The sequence below is a fragment of the Chiroxiphia lanceolata genome, chromosome 7 (genome assembly GCF_009829145.1).
Source record: "Chiroxiphia lanceolata isolate bChiLan1 chromosome 7, bChiLan1.pri, whole genome shotgun sequence".
Lineage (NCBI taxonomy): Eukaryota > Metazoa > Chordata > Aves > Passeriformes > Pipridae > Chiroxiphia > Chiroxiphia lanceolata.
This window is the reverse complement of record NC_045643.1, coordinates 29,159,720-29,176,354: the sequence shown is the minus strand read 5'-3', so window position 1 is coordinate 29,176,354 and position 16,635 is coordinate 29,159,720. Positions and strand designations below refer to the sequence as shown.

At 39.7% G+C, this 16,635-nt stretch overlaps 1 protein-coding gene across 5 annotated transcripts in view; it reads left to right on the top strand.

Moving 5' to 3' along the window:
• MYLK (myosin light chain kinase) overlaps positions 1 to 16,635 on the top strand; it is a 205,509-nt gene that overhangs the window by 88,886 nt on the left and 99,988 nt on the right. For 4 of the 5 annotated variants that reach the window (XM_032693455.1, XM_032693454.1, XM_032693458.1 and 1 more), the window contains 6 exons: positions 1,003 to 1,168; positions 3,930 to 3,966; positions 6,150 to 6,724; positions 8,119 to 8,322; positions 9,393 to 9,527; positions 15,266 to 15,418. In XM_032693455.1, coding sequence (XP_032549346.1) covers positions 1,003 to 1,168; positions 3,930 to 3,966; positions 6,150 to 6,724; positions 8,119 to 8,322; positions 9,393 to 9,527; positions 15,266 to 15,418 — 1,270 coding nt within the window. The remainder of the gene's footprint in view (positions 1 to 1,002; positions 1,169 to 3,929; positions 3,967 to 6,149; positions 6,725 to 8,118; positions 8,323 to 9,392; positions 9,528 to 15,265; positions 15,419 to 16,635) is intronic. The other variant, XM_032693456.1, reaches the window with a different exon arrangement.

Here is a 16,635-nt window from a genome sequence, read left to right as displayed (position 1 = left end):
ATTTTCTTACTTATTAACTTGCAAAGAACAGAAGCTTCTGTATCATCACTAACCCCCCGATGTGAACTAGTTTTTAATTCCTTTAGGACCTACAGCACCCAGATAGCAGCAGGTTGATAGAATTCAAGAATGACACTGTTTGTAAACAGTGTAATGTTCCCAAAATATTTACTGACCAAAGCCCTACAAATTGTAGGTTTGTTTGCTTTCCTCTCCTAAACTTAGGATGGGAGAATCTGTGGTGCCTGATAGCAAGGCACTTGTCCTTAACGGCTGGTGCTGAAGCAGAACCACTTATTTGCTCACAAATGAGATATTGGTCAATTATTTTGTAGAATGTAAAGGGAAAAATTATCATTCTCATCACCTGCTCTATGTAAGAGAAAGCATAGAACTACATTCATTTATTCCTATCTCAAAGCCATATCTTTGTATATAACTCTGGTGTGGGACTGCAGAGGAGCTGTGTTGCAGCAATGCATCTCTTAGTATACCTAGAACTTTCTGCCACCTCCACCTGGCCACGGATGAGGTCTTCTTATGCAGAATTTGTTTGCACTTTCTGAAGTGATACAATTTAAAAGAGCTATTGAGGGATAGAGAACTACTCTCCAACTTGGAAGCTTTTACTTACAAGCATTTGATTTTTTTATTAAAAGATGTTTGATTTCCTGGAACAAGTATGAAGAGAAAACTGGTTTGAGCCCACATACAGTGAAAAGAATTTTTTCTAGGAATATGGGTATAATAAATAATGAAAAGCCAAAACTAAACTGAGATGAGTGGATGACAAAAGAGAAGGAAAAAACAGTCTCCTGCAGACATGAATTACAGAATTTTGGACACAGTTTTCTGTTTATACCATATGAGTATTATTCATAGATGGAATTTGGCTAAAAGGTAGGAGAAAGGCATTTTGACCTGATGTTTTACCAAACAAATTTTTGCTCTCCTTCTCTTAACAACAGCTGTCTGTCTCATGGTGTCTTGTGACATTTGCAGGGTGATACTCAGTTGCAGCAAAATGAGCGTTTCAACATGTATGAGAAAACAGGCATCCAGTTCCTGGAAATCCAAAATGTTCAGCTTGCTGATTCAGGAATTTACACGTGCACAGTGGTAAACAGCGCTGGGAAGGCATCTGTGTCTGCAGAGCTCACCGTGCAAGGTACAGCAAAGAGTTTGCAGGAGAGACAAAAGTGAACCACAGACCTTCCTTTAAAATATTTCTGGTTGTGTTCTCAGCATATCCACAAGAAACATTCATTTTTTCCCGTTGTCTTCCTCTTTCTCTCTTCCTTAAATGATACTGTGGTAGCCTGGAATGTGCTGCAGCTGTAAACACTGCGTTGGTTCAGTGGAAAAAAAGGCTATTGAAAGTGCTTTGTAACAACTTTCTTTAAAACCAAGTTTTCACTGTGTTTTGGACTTTTATATGTTTTGAATATGGATTTTCATTTCAGCAAATGGAAGCCTTTGACTTGTCATTGTAATCAATAATTAATTTTGTACTTCTTGAATACTAGCACCAGATGCACATTTATACCAACTCTCTTTTGGGAAAAAAAATTGTTCTATGTTTGTAGAACTAGGGAAGTAAAGAATCATAACTCTAAACCGTAAAGAACAGTTTAATGAGATTAAAATTTAGGCCTCTCAACTCCCGACCCCACCTATTTCCCTGCTTGTAAAGGAAACAAATGTCTCTGCATAAATAGTTTAGGATGTTCTATTCTATATATGCTTTATCATATACAGTTCGTTTTGCAGTTTGATACTTCTTAGGGTGCCCTTTGCAATGGCCTCAAAATACAGCCTTCAGCAACCACATTAAAGAGAATTTCTTCAGGCTGTGGGTAAGCAGTCACTGGACGCAATTAAATAATCCAATCAACAGCTGCTGGCTTCAGCTGCAGTCATAAGATCAGTGGGGTAATTTTTTGTTGCGAGATTTTTAGGGTCACATCAATGCTGGCACTCTGCAAGGTATCAATAATGTAAATAACAAGGGGATTAACATTTGGGATGCTCAAAACCACAATATATGCTCAGAACCTTTATATAACTTAAAGCTGTACTTTTTATCTGTAGGTTCCAATCTGATGAAGGCATTGTAGAAGAAGCTTCTACAGTTTACCTATTCAACGGAGGTTTTATAGAAAAGGCTGGGTTTTTTCAATAAGTCTTTTTCTAAACATGAAACTCTATCCTTAATTGCTCCCCCTGAAGTGGTGAGCTTTCTGTTCTGTAATGGGTACATCTGCCTTGAGAGATGATGCGGAACTGGGGTCACAAAGTCAGTTGTGGTATATGTTTGCTTCAGATGCTGACCACATCTCTGAATAATGTGGGCATTCTTTCTTGGATTAGTACAGGTCAGTAAAAAGGGCACTCTTTTGCAACGTCCTTGACTAATTGGATGATTCCACTTACCTAACCACAATATATAATACCTAATTCTTTCATTATCAATTAAATCAGGTCGTCAGGGTTGCTGCAAGATGCTAACAGACAGTCAAGAAGCTCAGAATTACTACATTTTCTTTCAAATCCATGCAATCTCACATAGAGATATTTTTGCTGCAATAGCTACATTTTTTTCCCAAGTTCACAGAGAGGAAGGTAGAGGGGGAGGAGGAAAATAGGTTTTTAATTGACAGGGTTGCATGTTATTGTCTTGTTTGCAACCAGTAGTTATTCAGCTTCCTCTTCTACATTTATCCAATCTGTTTTCAGCTTTATTTTTTATATTTCTGTTACTGTTTATTGACAGGTTTATTGAAGTGAGGTCAACGGGTTATTTCCCTTTCCCACTGCAACTTTTGTTGTATGTAAATAGATTCTTTTGGTCACTCTGAATGGTATGGCAAGTCCAAGCATTTAGATGTGGATTTTTGTTTGCAAAACACAGTGTAGGTCAGGATATCATCCACCATATGATTGTGTCTTTTCCCTGAGGCAGAGACTCTGAAAGCATTTTTATGGAGTGCTTATTGATGACTTGAAAAATTCATTATTTTGCAAATTAATTATTACATGTTTTTCTACTGTAGTTTGTAGACAACAGCATAGGTGCAACTTTGATCTGACCAGGAGAAAACAAGTTTCATCCTGAAGTGTTGATGAGGGGGAAATGGAGAGATGTGGTTTGTATTTGACCTGGAATGGTATTTCTCTCCTCACAACTCATGCTACCCCCAAGAGAAATAAATACTGTCAAGGTTGGGGAAAATGCCTGGAGGATTAAATACTGAGAGACTGACTGTGGGCAAATATGTGCTCAGTTTTATCAATGCAGCTGATGAGGCACCTTGGCAAATCAGTATAGCTCAGCCATGCTCCCAGATTTCCTGGTGGTGTTTCAAAGTGAAAAAATGTGATGCATTAGCTTTCGTGTTATTCATGTTAAACATGATAATACTTGCTACACAGCAAATGAGTTGGTGAATGTTCGCAGGTAGGCCCATGTTTTGGGAGGTTTTCCTACTGTTGGTTTGGTTTTGTGTTTTAGCCAGAGGACAGCTGCAATTTCACTGAAAGCATGCTCAGGGGTAGCACTGATTGATGATTTGTCTTTCTCCACTTCTGCAATCTCTATGGAGTTATCATAAGATTTGATGAGCTGCCTCTCAGTTGGAATCTCTTCCTTACTCCTCTCTCCCAACACAGAGCTTTTGAGGCTCACAAATCCTTCAGTTCTCAAGGGATTTGAGAACATGACCCAGAAATGTCTCAGTATGGACCAAGACCTCTTTGTGTTTCAGCTGAGCAGCTTGCTGTGGTCCATACCAATTTCAGTGTGGTGACAGTCAATCATGATTTCATTGGATTAAAAATGGAGGTTCTTTTTTGCTTAAAATCTTTCAAATGTATGGAATTATGTGCAGTATTATATGTATAAGTTACCTGTTTCTTCTTTTCTATTTAAGGTCCAGATAAGACTGACACATACGCTCAGCCACCTTGGTATGTTTTTATGCAGTACTTTCTCAGAATATTTAATTGCAGTGCATTAATTTTGACATTTATTGGATGAGGTTTCCTCACAAAGTGATAAATGGTTTTGGATCAGTCTGTATTTGGAAGTTAGGAAATGTTTACTTGGAATGAGATTCTTTTTTACTGCCAAATTCAGCTGTCCTGGTTAATGTATGGCCAGTCTTCGCGAACGAAGATTTGGGAAGGGTCTTTGCCCTTCGAGCCTGCGCAGTGGATTTTTTAGGTGAGACACAGTGTGCGCTGAGCTGAGCCCACCCTTTAATCCTAAGGTTCATCTGCCGGGGCCGAGCAAGCTCGGACGGTGGCAGTGAGGTCCTCAGGACGTAGGTTTGTTTAGAGTGACCTTCTCTTAGATGGATGGCCTTACAGGGCTAACGAGCTCCATCTACCCGGGGGACTCCTCTGACCGGGACCCGAACCCGGACTCCTGTGAAATAGTTGGTGGAACTGGTGGCAACATTATGAAGAACAGAGTTCTGGTCTGGTCCAGGAAAGCAAAATTCAGATGGTTTTATGCTCACTGCTTCCATCTAGTCAAATAGTTATATAATGTGAAAAAAACCCCAAGCCTGTGAATAGAAATTATATGCTGTACCAGAGGGTCAAATTTCCTTTTTGAAGTCAAAAACCTGAGTGAATCTTGTCAGTACTGAGCTGGCTGTTCTTTGTTACCATAAACAAAATGTAGTATGGCCATGGTCTGTGCTGTTGTCCAAAAATACATACAAAAGTGTGAGTGAAGTAGCAAGAAAAAAAATAGTATTTTAGGCTTCATCAAGATTTTTAAAGTTAAATTATTATAATATTTTTAAAAAATATTTTGTAAAATTACTTTTCTTCATGAATAGAAAATGCAGGAATTAAATGCTCTAAGCTGTCTGTGTAAGACACTTTCACAAAGGCAAGTTGCTTTACAGTCTTCAGGATGCTTAATCTGTCCTTACCTGCCCTGAATGAGATTTTGAAATGGCATGTTCATGTTGTCCTGACTCCATGGCTGCTGCAAAGTGGAACTGAAAATGCTGGGCTACCCTGTTTTTCAGATCTGTGTGATTTTTAGGAACATACTTGAAAGTAAGTGTAGTGTAAACGAAACTGTGCAGCTCTACAGCCAGAACTCCTCATGTGTTGCATTCTCCAGAGTAGTTCTGCATCCTCCGTGATTTATTCACACACACACACAAAAAAAGAGATATTTTGTAAAATGTAAAAATCTTACAGTTGTAACTGCAAATCTCTAGTACATTTAACTCTGGCTGAAGAAAGTACCACAATAAATATCCCAAGTCTCCCTAAAAGAATAAGTCAATGGCACTGAGTATAGCAAGCCAGAGCTGTGCTAGAAATTTCTTCCCTTATTTCAAAGGGAAATGTTCCAATTCTGCCTTGGAATAATACTTTAGAAATGTGAGACACAGACACAGTGCTCTACAGGTAATAACATAGTGGTCAGGGCAATCAACTTCAATGAAGGAAGCTTAGATTAAAGACTCCAATTAGTCATCTACTGTTGTGTCCCCAAAATACTGAGAAGATCCATCACAATTCTGAGAAACTCAACCTAATAAATCCATAGCTGACATTGCTATGTCCACCCAATTTTATTTTTTTTTTTAATTTGCCAAAACCCCCTCTCCCTTCTCTAGGCTTTGGTCAAGTTTCCTATCAGTCCTCTTTTAAAATCACTTGAATTATAAGACACCATAATTAGAAATAGTAACTTTGCTGCACAATTTACATTTTCATTTCCCTTGAGGGAACTATTTTATGTGATATTTGAGCTATAATTATACCTGACCTCAATTTATGAAAGCATGAAGTAGTGTTACATCATGGTCATTCAGGGTCTTGTGTAATTGCTCCCTATCTAAAGCAGTGTGTGAAAGTTTAGTGTCTGACTCACAAAACCTGTTAGAACTTGAGCAGTGGATCTGTATCCAGAAATTCCTCAGCTGACACAGTGTCTGAGCCCTGACTGCATTTTATGAAGCTTTTCACTCCACTTCTTTTATCCATGCTCATCTGTGTGAAAGAATCTAAAGGCTAATCATTTCACCTTCTTGCTAAGGGCTTGCACATTTATATCAGTGCTGATAATAATTAGTCTTTACGCAGTGTCATATATCTCTAAACTTCTCATTTTCCTTCAGCATACCATCAAAACCAACCACACTTGCTGTTAAAACTGTTGAAAATTTAGAATCCAAACAGTCAACTAGCAATGGGATTGCTAAAGAGCTGAAATCCAGCAGCACAGAACTCATGGTTGAATCCAAAGACAGGGTGTCAGCAAAGAAAGAGTCCTTTTACTTCACCAGAGAAGCCAAAGAAAGTAAGCAGGGACAGTACCAAGAAGCCAATGCAGTGTCTCCTCAAGAACATAAAGAAGGCAAAAAGGGACCTCCAGTCTTGCAGAAAACTTCAAGCACCATCACACTACAAGCTGTCAAACTGCAACCAGAACCAAAGGCAGAACCCCAGGCCACTTCCATGAGACAGGGGGAAGAGAGGAAAAGGGCTGTGCAGCTCCTGATGTCAGCTCAACAAACTGCACCTCTGACAAGGCAAGCCAGTCCAAGGAGTAGAGAAGCAGAAAACAGATCTGGAGCCCAGAAGGCTATAACGGAGGAGAAGAGGGAGCCTCTGGGAATTCTCCCTCGGTTTGAGAGCCATCCACAGAGCCTGGAAGCATCAGAGGGCCAGGAGGTTAAATTCAAGAGCAAAGGTAAAGGGATGAAAGTTATCAGAGGCCCTGGGTTTAGTCAGGTTCCCCTTCTGTGTGTGGAAATGGGGAAGCAATTCCTCTTTCTCAGCCAGTTCTCCTCCTAAAGCCTGTTGGAAATAGATGCAGAATCCAATGCTATTTCCACAGTACTTGTCTTAATGAAATTTTCAAACCATCCCATACTGCAGTGTCCATCTCCTCTCTCATCTGGGGTTTCCCCAGATACAACCATTGCTGCTCTTTCTAGGAGGTAGTTTTAGGCCCTCCTGTATGAAGTTGCAAGAGAGTAAATGGATGGTGCACTTTCCAGAACTGTAATTAGTTAGATTGCCCTTGAGCCAAAAAAATTATCGGATAAGGAAATACAATCAGTCACTGCATTTCCCTTGTGGCATCTGATTTTACATCTCATATTTGGTCAACCTGATCCGAGTGCTTCCAAACAGCTGAAATCATAAAGTCAGAATTAAAAGGGAGATTTAGAGTTTGCTCCACAAAATTTGACCACGTTTTAACCCTCTCAGAAGCGTAACAAGTGCTGCGTTTTGCTGAATATGGGGAGTAGATTTGGAACACTTATCTTTTTTTTTTTTTTCAACTCCAGTTTTAGTAGAAAATAATTTGGAAGCATTTTCTGCTATTTTTTTCCTAAATTATATTCGCACTTTGAAGTGTTCCCACAAATGAGAGAGAAATTGGATTTTATGTCTCTGGAGGCAGAAAAAAAAAAATCACACTCACAACCATGGTAATTTATTTCATTTCCTGATAGTTCTTGCCCCATGAGTACAGAATACAATTTATATCAGAAGCTCAGAGAGTAAGGAGGGGCAAAAAAATTCCAAAGATCATGGCATCTTTTGAATAGTTTATTTTTCAGGTACATTAGTACTAAAAACGTGAATTGTTTTCTGTCAGAACATCTCAAACATTTTGCAAGCTTTAATTAATCCATCATCCTGTTCGGTAGGAAATGTAGTCCTATTGTAGAGAAAGAATATTACTCAGTTTTTATGGAAGCCAGTGAATGACTTTTCATTTGGCATTGAACCCAAAGCACAAACTCATAATTATCTGCAAGGGCAAGGTGTCTGCAGGGAGTTACAGTGGAACATCCCTAATGGACTTTAATGAGTAATCCAAGAAACTCTCCTGTGAATCCTCTCTGCAAACAGTGATCAGGGTTGCTTTCACAGGCCCTCCTGCCTGTTCGTACAGCACCACCTAAAGCAGGGACATCAAACTGTCTTCTTTTACAATAGTTCTGTGTATTGTCCATTAAGGTTTCTATAATTATGTATGTGCAAGTTGTACCTAATTTACAGTAAAGTAAATAATGGAATTACACTTAGGAGAATACCTGTTCCTAAAAAGCCAAATGCCTGATTGTCTAGTTTCAGGGAAACCAAAACCAGACACGCAGTGGTTCAAAGAAGGTCGACCTATTAAAGCTGGAGAAGATGTTCAAATATATGAAGAAGATGGGATTCATTGCCTATGGTTAAAGAAAGCTTGTTTGAGGGACAGTGGATCTTACAGCTGTACAGCTGTCAATGCCAAAGGCCAGACTTCCACCAGCTGGTTGTTAACTGTCAGGAGTGAGTAGCTCTCGTGAGCACATCTGCACTTTGAAAGCTGTGGCTGGGCTTTTTTAAACTGTCAGAGGGTGGTGACCACATGATTTTTATTTGACTCCTCAATGCAGGTTAATTCAGATTCCTACCCCTGTGAGTAATGTGGTGTGGGACAGCTGGCAAGCCACTTTTTGCATCAGTTTCCCTTCTGACTTATCATTTTTTGTTGTTTGTATAGCTAAAACCATCTTAATGATTGTTTTGTACCAAGGGAGGCCTATTCTTTACTCGGGTTTTCTGTTGATGCTTGTATTTAATTCAAGTCGTCAAAGATTTTGTTGTTCTGCATTTAATTCTTTTGAAGTTGCTTAGCATTTCTATAGAACACTGAAAAATTGAAATGTTTTTAAAGCACAAAACAATCCGGTGCAGTAAAGCTGATAAGAAGAAAAGGGAAGGAATGAGAATTGCATTTTGCTAAATTCAAGTACACGTCCCAGTGACAAATTATTTTCAGCTTGAAGGCACTGTGTTACTAAGTCTGGTTGAAAAATTTGTTGGCCTCTAGCAATTCTTGTCCTCAATTCTAATGTTTACACCTGGTTTTAGGTTTTGTCCTGTATCTATGATCATGTTTATGCAGCATTTTGCTGTACCTGAAGTTAAACGAGAATATCCAAGATATTCTCTTTCTGTCTCATGAGAGACTTATAAACTGCATCCTTAAGTCTTCCTCACTGCCAGCCAGGGGAGATTTGGGAGAGGGACTGGGAGAAGACAGACAAGAGGAGAGAAGAATTATCTTTCCTGTTCCTTGTGCTGAGCTCTCTGGTAATATGCTGCATACGCTTACAGTGATTGGCTGCAAATGGTGGATTCTGGCACAGAAAACAGAGCTTGAGGGCTGACAGTGCCTGCCTTGTAGATAATAGAAAACTCCCCTTTTTTATACCAGTCCACTGCTCAAAATCATTTCTATGCCTCAATAAAACATATCGCCGTGCTTAGCCCAGCCATGTCACCTAAGCACACCTAGAAAAAGTCGCTAAGTGCTAAAGCTGATTAAAGGAACTGTTTTCATTTTGGTTTTAAAGGGCCTAAAGTTGAAGAGGTTGCTCCATGCTTTTCCAGTGTCTTGAAAGGCTGCACTGTGAGCGAAGGGCAAGACTTCGTGCTGCAGTGCTGCGTGGGAGGGGTCCCTGTGCCTCACATCACGTGGCTTCTCAATGGTAAGGAATCCCCTGCTTTGCAACACCTGATACCCATAGACTGAATACTGCACAAAGCATTCTAAATCACCCCAATACAACCCCCCGGGGCACCTGAAGAAGATTTACTTACACTCACATCACGTGCGCGAAGAATGGGTGGAGCAGGGTTTGCGTTGCCGCAGTTCCGCGGTGTGCCCAGCAGGGAGCGCTGGTGACCAGGACCAGGGCTGTGCCCAGGTGGGTTTTACCTGGGCTGTGTCACACTGTCCCTCACCGGCTGTGACACGTCTGTGCTGCTGACAGAGCTGTGCCCAGGTGGGTTTTACCTGGGCTGTGTCACACTGTCCCTCACCGGCTGTGACACGTCTGTGCTGTGCTGATGACCAGGCTGTGCCCAGGTGAGTGTCCTGGGCTGTGTCAAACAGTCTCTCACCATGTGTGACAAATCTGGGGTGCTGCTGCCCTGTGCTGAATCCTGTGCTGCCCCCACACTTTTGGCACGAGCTTCTCCTCTGAAGAAGGCATTGTGATCCTGCAGGGTTAATAAGTTCTACACAAAATAAGTGCAGTATATCCCTCTTTACAGTAGGAAGGAAACCAATGCCTGATTCTAGCCTTCCATCACCTGGGCACATTATAATTGGTATTAGCAGCTATGTTCCCAAGATCTTGAAACCATGGCTCTTCTAGTTACTTCTCTGCTAGAAATATGTTCCTTGACATTCTAATATTTGCCTAAAGCTGACTAAAAAAAATAAATTGAAAAGCAAAATATTTTTTACTTTTATCAGACTGTATAATCTCCTACCCTGCCCTCATTACGCAACTGAACAGTCAAGTTCCTTAACTTTCCCTTAATACCAGAGCTAGGCCCAAACATCAGCGTTTTGGTTAGATTTCAAATGATTTCAGAAATCCAGGCACTACATGCTTTGGCTAAGGGCTCTTTCCATTTAAAGCCATATCTATTAAACACTAGACAAATTTATGCAGCTTAACCCTTGATTACCTCTCTTACTCTTGAAGTGCAATTGATTTTTTTGCAGACTCTCTCAGGCTATCTATCTTGGGGGATGTGTGTGTGTGTGTGCGTGTGCGTGTGTGATTATAAACAAGGAATAGCATTCTTTGCCATAAAGATGTTTCTTCCAGGATTATTTTGAAATTAATTATTTGCACATGATCTCTGTTTTTCTTTAGTCATTCAAAGTAAGCAGGATAACTGAAAAAGGTGGCAGGGCAAATGAACCATGACCTTGAGATTGGTATGTTCCCACAGCATGGTCTGTTCACCTTCCTAATAACCCCATGACTAGAATAGAAAGGCCAGTGCTTTATTTACGACACCAAACATGTGAGTAAAGGTTCTGACACTCTCCCATTGGACAAAATTTGTTTCTCTATCTGAAGGCTACTCTGAAGTTCCTCCCTTAGACATGTGAGTAGAATCATTGCTGGGCTCTGCAAGAATTGTCTTGCAGCTCAGGGTCAGTCATTTCATCTTTATAAAAGAGTATCCTTGGTCATGAATTGTTCCCTTAGTCATTGAATGATCTACTTATACGCAGTTATCTTCACACAGAGAGCATCTTCCTGTCTCAGATGACTGACTTTGGGTTGATTTTCAAGTGACCTACAGTTTATCAGGCACAGAAACAGCCTCCATTTATGTAACCGTGTTCTGCTGTGCTAACTAGAAGACTGTAATCTCCTGAAAAATACAGCTTAGAGATAAATAAGCAACATGTTTCTGTGATGCACTGTGCCCCTCTGCCTTTTTTCAGGATGTTTGTTCTACGTTGACCTTTCTTCTCACTGATCTCATATAAGTCTGCCCTTGTTCAGGTATGACCATGTTTATATTGCATCCAAGCTTCTGACTGCAGGTGGATCAATATTATGAGGAGGAAAATACAGGTGGATTTTTGTTGTAGTTAGTTGGATTTCAAATTATCAGGGTTCTGTAAAAAGTCAGTGTATTAACTCTGCTCTTAAATCAAAAGGCAGTCATGAGTCTCAGTAACAGAAACTATCATAATAATGAAAATCAGGGACATCATATATTATTCTAAAGACACAAGCACACAACTTTCATTCCAGACTCCTAAAACATATCACTATAGTTTAATGCTTTTCTGTCTTGCATCTGATTGTGAGAAATAACTGTTTATATGCTATTTTGATACAAACTTGAATGGATTATAAACAGTTGTTTAATGTTGATAATTCCATGTACACTCCTAGGATCACTATTTTACTTAAGGATCAAATTGGCTGTTTTGATATCCATTTGAATGCAAACATTTCCTTCCTGTCTACAAGCTAGCTGGATACTACGAATTTCTCATATTTATATCCATGATCAAATAAAGGAGAAAGTTGTATGTCTGGTCCTGAAATATTACTCCAAGCAGACATAACAGTGGCTTTTTGGTGGAGTCTTTCATCAGCTGACCATATGAAGAAAACAGTATATTCACAGTATATAATTTGAGGCAGGCAGAGAAATTTGGTTTTTAAAAAAGATGTGTTAGCATCTGTGGTCCATATTTGGAATATAAAGCTTTTTATATTCACAACTGATTGGCTGCAACAGAGGAAAAAGCAGTCTGCTGAGAGCAACCACACTGCTGTTCAAAACACAGCACCTTTGCAGCACTCCATAGAAATAAAAATCTTATGGGACAGGATGGTAAAGTTCACTAGAAAATATCAAATGCAAATTATCTCCCAAGCATGACAGCGATTAATTTTTGAGCAGAATCTGACAGGCCAGAATTAATTTTTGAGCAGAATCGTGAGGAAAGGATGTATATCTCGGTGAGATGAATGTAAAGGCCAAGTTATCATATCAGAAGAAACACAGAGAAGAGGAAAAAAAAAAAGGAAGTAAGAAAGCAGAACAGTCTCCCTTCCAGGCTGGCCATCCCTTGATGCTGAACAGCCTTCATGGTGTCCAGTCTGCCTTCCTGCAATCTCTAAGGAATCCAAACCACCAGAGAACTAAAAGCCTTGCAATAACTTCTTGTACAAGTAGAAGTACTACTTTAGATACCAATAATTTTTACCAGCTGTGACTACATGTGAGTTCAAACATTTTCCAAGCATTATGCAGAGTGATCTCTCTTTAAGGTCAGCCAAGACAAAAAGTAGATGGTGTGTGCTCTGCATTGTCTGTAATTACATCTCAGAATCTGTGAGGATGAGTACTTTTTCCATATTCATAGACTGCACAAATAAGTGTACCTGACTGAACTATGAATTTTATTAGAGCTCTTACACTTCTCTGCAACTCTACCATTAAAGCTTTTCTACAACTTTTTTAGGGTGGTTCTTTTGCCCTATTGCTCTCACTCTACCTTTATTTTAAGTTTCTTTCTGAATTTTTGCTGAGTTACTGGCAAATTCCCTGAAAGTAAACTTCTTATGTTTTAGGTCTGGCCTCACCAAAGCCTTATAAATAACTTTTTACATGTGCTCTCTTGACAATACTTCAGTGTGTCACTCCAACTTACTTTGTCTTCTTTAAGTACTTTACAGGTAACTTCTTTTTCAATTGCAGAAATAAGGAGTGTATTACTATTTTAAGTATCTTTCTATTCATATTGTTTTCTGAGGTTTTTTTTTTTCTCACAGACTTGAATTGAACCTCTTTCTGCTGAATTTAAGAACAGTATGACCGTGAGTTTAGCATAACAATTCTCTGAGTAGTGTTTGGTTTTAGGATAGCTTTGTGATTTGTCCAGAAAACTTTTAATAAATGAGCCAGGGGAAAGTTTCCTTTCTTCAGGCATAACATGCCAGTAGAAAGGTATTTTTTGTTATTGTTCCTGCTGCCAAGCTGTCATGGAGATTTGACTGTTCTGCCTCTGGAGAAGGGAACATTTCACTACTGGGAGTGTTGTTTTTATTACATCAAAATATAAGTACTATGGATGTAACTTAGAATCTTGCTGCAGGTTATTCCTAAGGGCTTATACGCTTGTGTTTCTTTTCTGGAGCCTAATGAAAAGGCTGATCTGTAAGTGAATTCACTATTTTGTGAATACTGCTGAAAAATAGCCACAGTGTTGTTGGAAGCTGGAGTGAAATAGAACCCTGACAAGATCTGAGGACATTGGGAAGGAGTCCACGTTTTATTTTTCCACACAGAACACTTACTTAGGACAGAAATAAAAAGGCATTTTTCTGGTTTTGATGGTGCAGCTTTTATCTTGAATGCATTTCTGATGTGGCATCATTGCATCATTTGGCCCCACTAATAGTTTGAATGTCAGAATCCCAGACAGGATAGATATTCCATAGTTGGACTAGGAAGGCAGTCCAGTGCCCAGTGTCCTCTTACAGAAAACTTTGTGTGTTTGGGCTTTAGCTCTACATCTGCATATTTGAGTGCAGTGCTATTTCCACGTGCAAAAACTATGTGGTTCAACATAATAGTTATTACAGTCTGTGTATAAACTGAGTGAAAAGAAGCTCAAGGGAACCAGTAATAGGAATATGTGACCTGTGACAAAGGTGGAGAGAGTTTATTCTAAAATTGGAGTTTTCTGGGTAGTTGATTAAATATTCACCCCAATTTTTAATGCAATAGAACATTTGCTAACTTAACAAACAGATGGCTTATAAATAAAGGAACAATATAAAATAACTTTTTATGCAGATAGATAGTGCACAGACAATGCCTGCCTTCTGAGTTTGCCAGTGTTGAAAATCAGAGATGAGAGAAAAATCTGTCACATCACTTAATTTATCCTCATAGTACAGAGCTGCTTCTTAGAAACCCCAGAGCTTTGTCCTATTTTGAAGTGATTTTGGCAATGAAATCAATATTGATCCTTCCTTTTGACCATCAACTCCCAAATGACAGATGCCTGATTCAGTCCTGCACAATTTCTCTGTTTCATCCTCCTCTCTTAGATGACTGTAATTCCTTTTTCCAGCACGATGTTTATGCACAGGTATCAGGCCCTCTTAAGCATTGCATACGCTGGGAAAGCAACCAAAGATGAGTCAGTAGTGGAAACTATTTAATATTGGGGAAACAGATTGCAGAAGCATTTCAGAAAGCAAGGCTAAGATTGATGACAGTTCCTGAAACAATAGCAAGGCAACTTTAAACCACCTACAGTAATATTTAAACACATTCCAAAGCAATTTAAGGAACCAGTTTCTTAAAATGAACTTCTTTAATAGTCACATCACCACAGATCAGACCACACCTGTCTGTTACTGGACTAACACTGTAGTGCAGATTGACTTCTGTAAATCAGCCACAAATCTTGCTGTCTCTCTTGGAATGTCTTCCACTACAGAGGACCTTGTGGAGGACTTCAAGTGCTCTTCCATGCCCAACAGGTCTTGCACATCTAGTTTTATCTGCATTTTACCTAGTTCCAGGCAAACTACAAGATGCAAATAATGTCTGAAGCAAACACACAAGGCAGTTCCTGTCTTATCCAGCTGAAAGAGAATCTATCCAAAATGCAAAGATAAACCTTTCCCCACTTGGGCTACTCAAGGTGGCACTCAGTGAATCTAATGGTGAGCTTTGTCTGACAACCGTAAAGCACTTTGTGCTTGGGGTGCTGCTGGTTGTAGTCACTAGAGTGCAGTGGCTGTGCACCAGAGAGAGGGATTTGGCTCTGTACTTTAATATACTGGCTGGTGTTAGGCATCCAGATTTCACTGAAAACTAGATGTGCTTTTGAAACTTGTGGCTGTATTAAGTCAGTTCTCTTCCTTTCTGTCTGCAGATCAGCCAATTCAATATGCCCATTCCACTTTTGAAGATGGAGTTGCAAAACTGACTGTCCAAGATGCCCTACCAGAAGATGATGGCATTTATACCTGTCTGGCTGAAAACAACAAAGGACAGGCATCTTGCAGTGCTCAGGTCACAGTCAAAGGTGAATCTCTCAACCTATTGTGATTACTAAAATCATATAAACTAATATTTTTTAACAAAAATAATCTTGGACCCTTAAAAGAGATGGTTGTAAGTGGATTCCAAATTTTTTCTAAGCTTCTGTCAGCTGGGTACTTTTTCTGCCCCTTGGAGGTATGTGCAACTGAAGTGCTTAAGGACTATGTAGTGTAAAATAATATGCATGTTTCAGAAAAAGGTATTAATGATCTGACCTTACCAAGGGCTTAGTGCACAGAGAGCAGTGAGGCTGTTCTGGGAGAAGTGTACCAGTGCTGAATTGACATAGTTGATTTGTCTGCGAAAGCCATAATTCTGCACTAGGATCTGAACAAACATAGTCTAAAAGATCAGAGTTCACAATGAAGAAAAGAGATGACAGAATTCCATTGATAAATTCAACAGTGAGGTAGTATTCTTCCGTATTATGGTCTTTGTTCTTTCAATCTCCCCTGGCATCAGTTTATACAGGTGTTTTGTTTTACGGCCTGGAGATGATCATCTCCCTCTCTCTTCAATCCCCCTCCCTCAGACTCCTCCTCCCTCTGCAATCAAGACTGTATTCGGTATTTGTCACCTGTAAATGATATTTTTCCAAATTTATATAGTTGGTCACTGCCTGTCCAACAGGCTGTGAGGGGCAGCTGCCAAGGGAACTATTCCTTTTGTCTATGACTAAATCATCATCATGGCTGGGCTTCGCGAATGAAGATTTGGGAAGGCTCTATCCACATTTGTTACAGGCACGTTGGTGACTTAGGAGGCCAATATGAGACACCTGCCCTAAATTTGTACGTGCAGTTTGATGGGAAATGTACTGTGATCCCTGGGATCTCAAGATTTGTCTTTACTTTGCAATGTTCTGGGGTGTTTGTCTATGGCACTTCAGTGCTATGCCTGCCCCTATTCTGTCTGTATGAATTCACATAAAAGCCTAAAATGAAAACAAATTCTGGTAAACCTGTGAGTTAATTTCTTGATTACTAGACTGGAAATGCAGTTGTTCCCTCCCTGCCCTCCCACCCCTGAAAAAAAGTACAAAGTAGGAAACCACTGATTTAAAATAAGCCTGAAACTAATCTGTTCTCAAAGCTATCACTTATAATTTCTCTGAAGCATTTCATCTGCCTTAGCTAAGGGCTCGTCAAGAGCCCCCCACCTCGAGGGAGCTGTCTTTGACATGGGACCTGCTGATCCTTC